The sequence below is a fragment of the Mycetomoellerius zeteki genome, unplaced genomic scaffold (assembly GCF_001594055.1).
Source record: "Mycetomoellerius zeteki isolate Tzet28-1 unplaced genomic scaffold, Tzet1.0 scaffold1466, whole genome shotgun sequence".
Taxonomy (NCBI): Eukaryota; Metazoa; Arthropoda; class Insecta; order Hymenoptera; family Formicidae; genus Mycetomoellerius; species Mycetomoellerius zeteki.
The window spans coordinates 5,756-6,536 of NW_017256410.1; the positions used below are offsets into that span (position 1 = coordinate 5,756).

At 36.9% G+C, this 781-nt stretch overlaps 1 protein-coding gene across 1 annotated transcript; it reads right to left on the bottom strand.

Moving 5' to 3' along the window:
• Positions 1-4: 4 nt before the first annotated feature.
• LOC108732178 (THAP domain-containing protein 1-like) lies at positions 5-564 on the bottom strand (the record flags this gene model as incomplete). Its single annotated transcript, XM_018462859.1, has 2 exons — positions 252-564; positions 5-160 (listed from the first exon to the last, which is right to left on the bottom strand). Coding segments are annotated over exons 1-2 (224 nt in total), but the record flags the coding sequence as incomplete, so codon positions are not given.
• Positions 565-781: the final 217 nt, after the last annotated feature.

Below are 781 nucleotides of genomic sequence, written 5' to 3' on the forward strand. Positions count from 1 at the left end.
TGGCTTCAAATATGTTCTTTGTTTCATTCCTCCCATACTATAATAAAAACATTCTTCTGAAAAATGCTGACTACATAAAACACTATTTCTAGTAGGGTCAACATTTTCTAATCCCATCACCTCGATCCATGCTTGACGGATATTTTCCTTTTTTGGAAACCTTTAATTCAAAAGTGCATAACTTATTTTTATTACTTACATAAAATCGGTATGTGTTATACGTATTGTAGAGGTTAAAATGTTTTACTTACGTGTGAAAGGATATTTTTTCCTGTCCACCAGGTTTCTTTTGATACCCACATGCGCTGCACGTCTTCATGTTCAATTTTTCAAGAAACGCGAATAAACACAATTATTCATACTAGTGACGCAAATTAACACAATTATAAAAATGGGCAAAGAATGCAGACGATCACGATCCTAACGTAGTCAGCCATTTTGATTTTGTCAAGATTGTCAAGATGCGCGCGCAGAGAAGGACAGGTTGCCCCGATATTTTGCCTCTCGCACCGTTCTGCCAAACCCAGCATATACTATAGATGCTGGGTCTATCTTATATGTCTATGGTGTGAGTGTGACCGAGTAAATGAGTAAGTTAAGTTTGTGAAATAAAGATTATATTTTTTATAGCTCGAGTCAAAAATACATTCACCCATCCACTGTGAGATACGCGAGTTGGATCAACGAAATTAAGTCAATAAAATAAGAACAATAAGCGAGACTGAAATAGAAAGTGAACTACGAAGTCTGATGCATGGTGCAGCCCGTCCAGTAGCAGCCT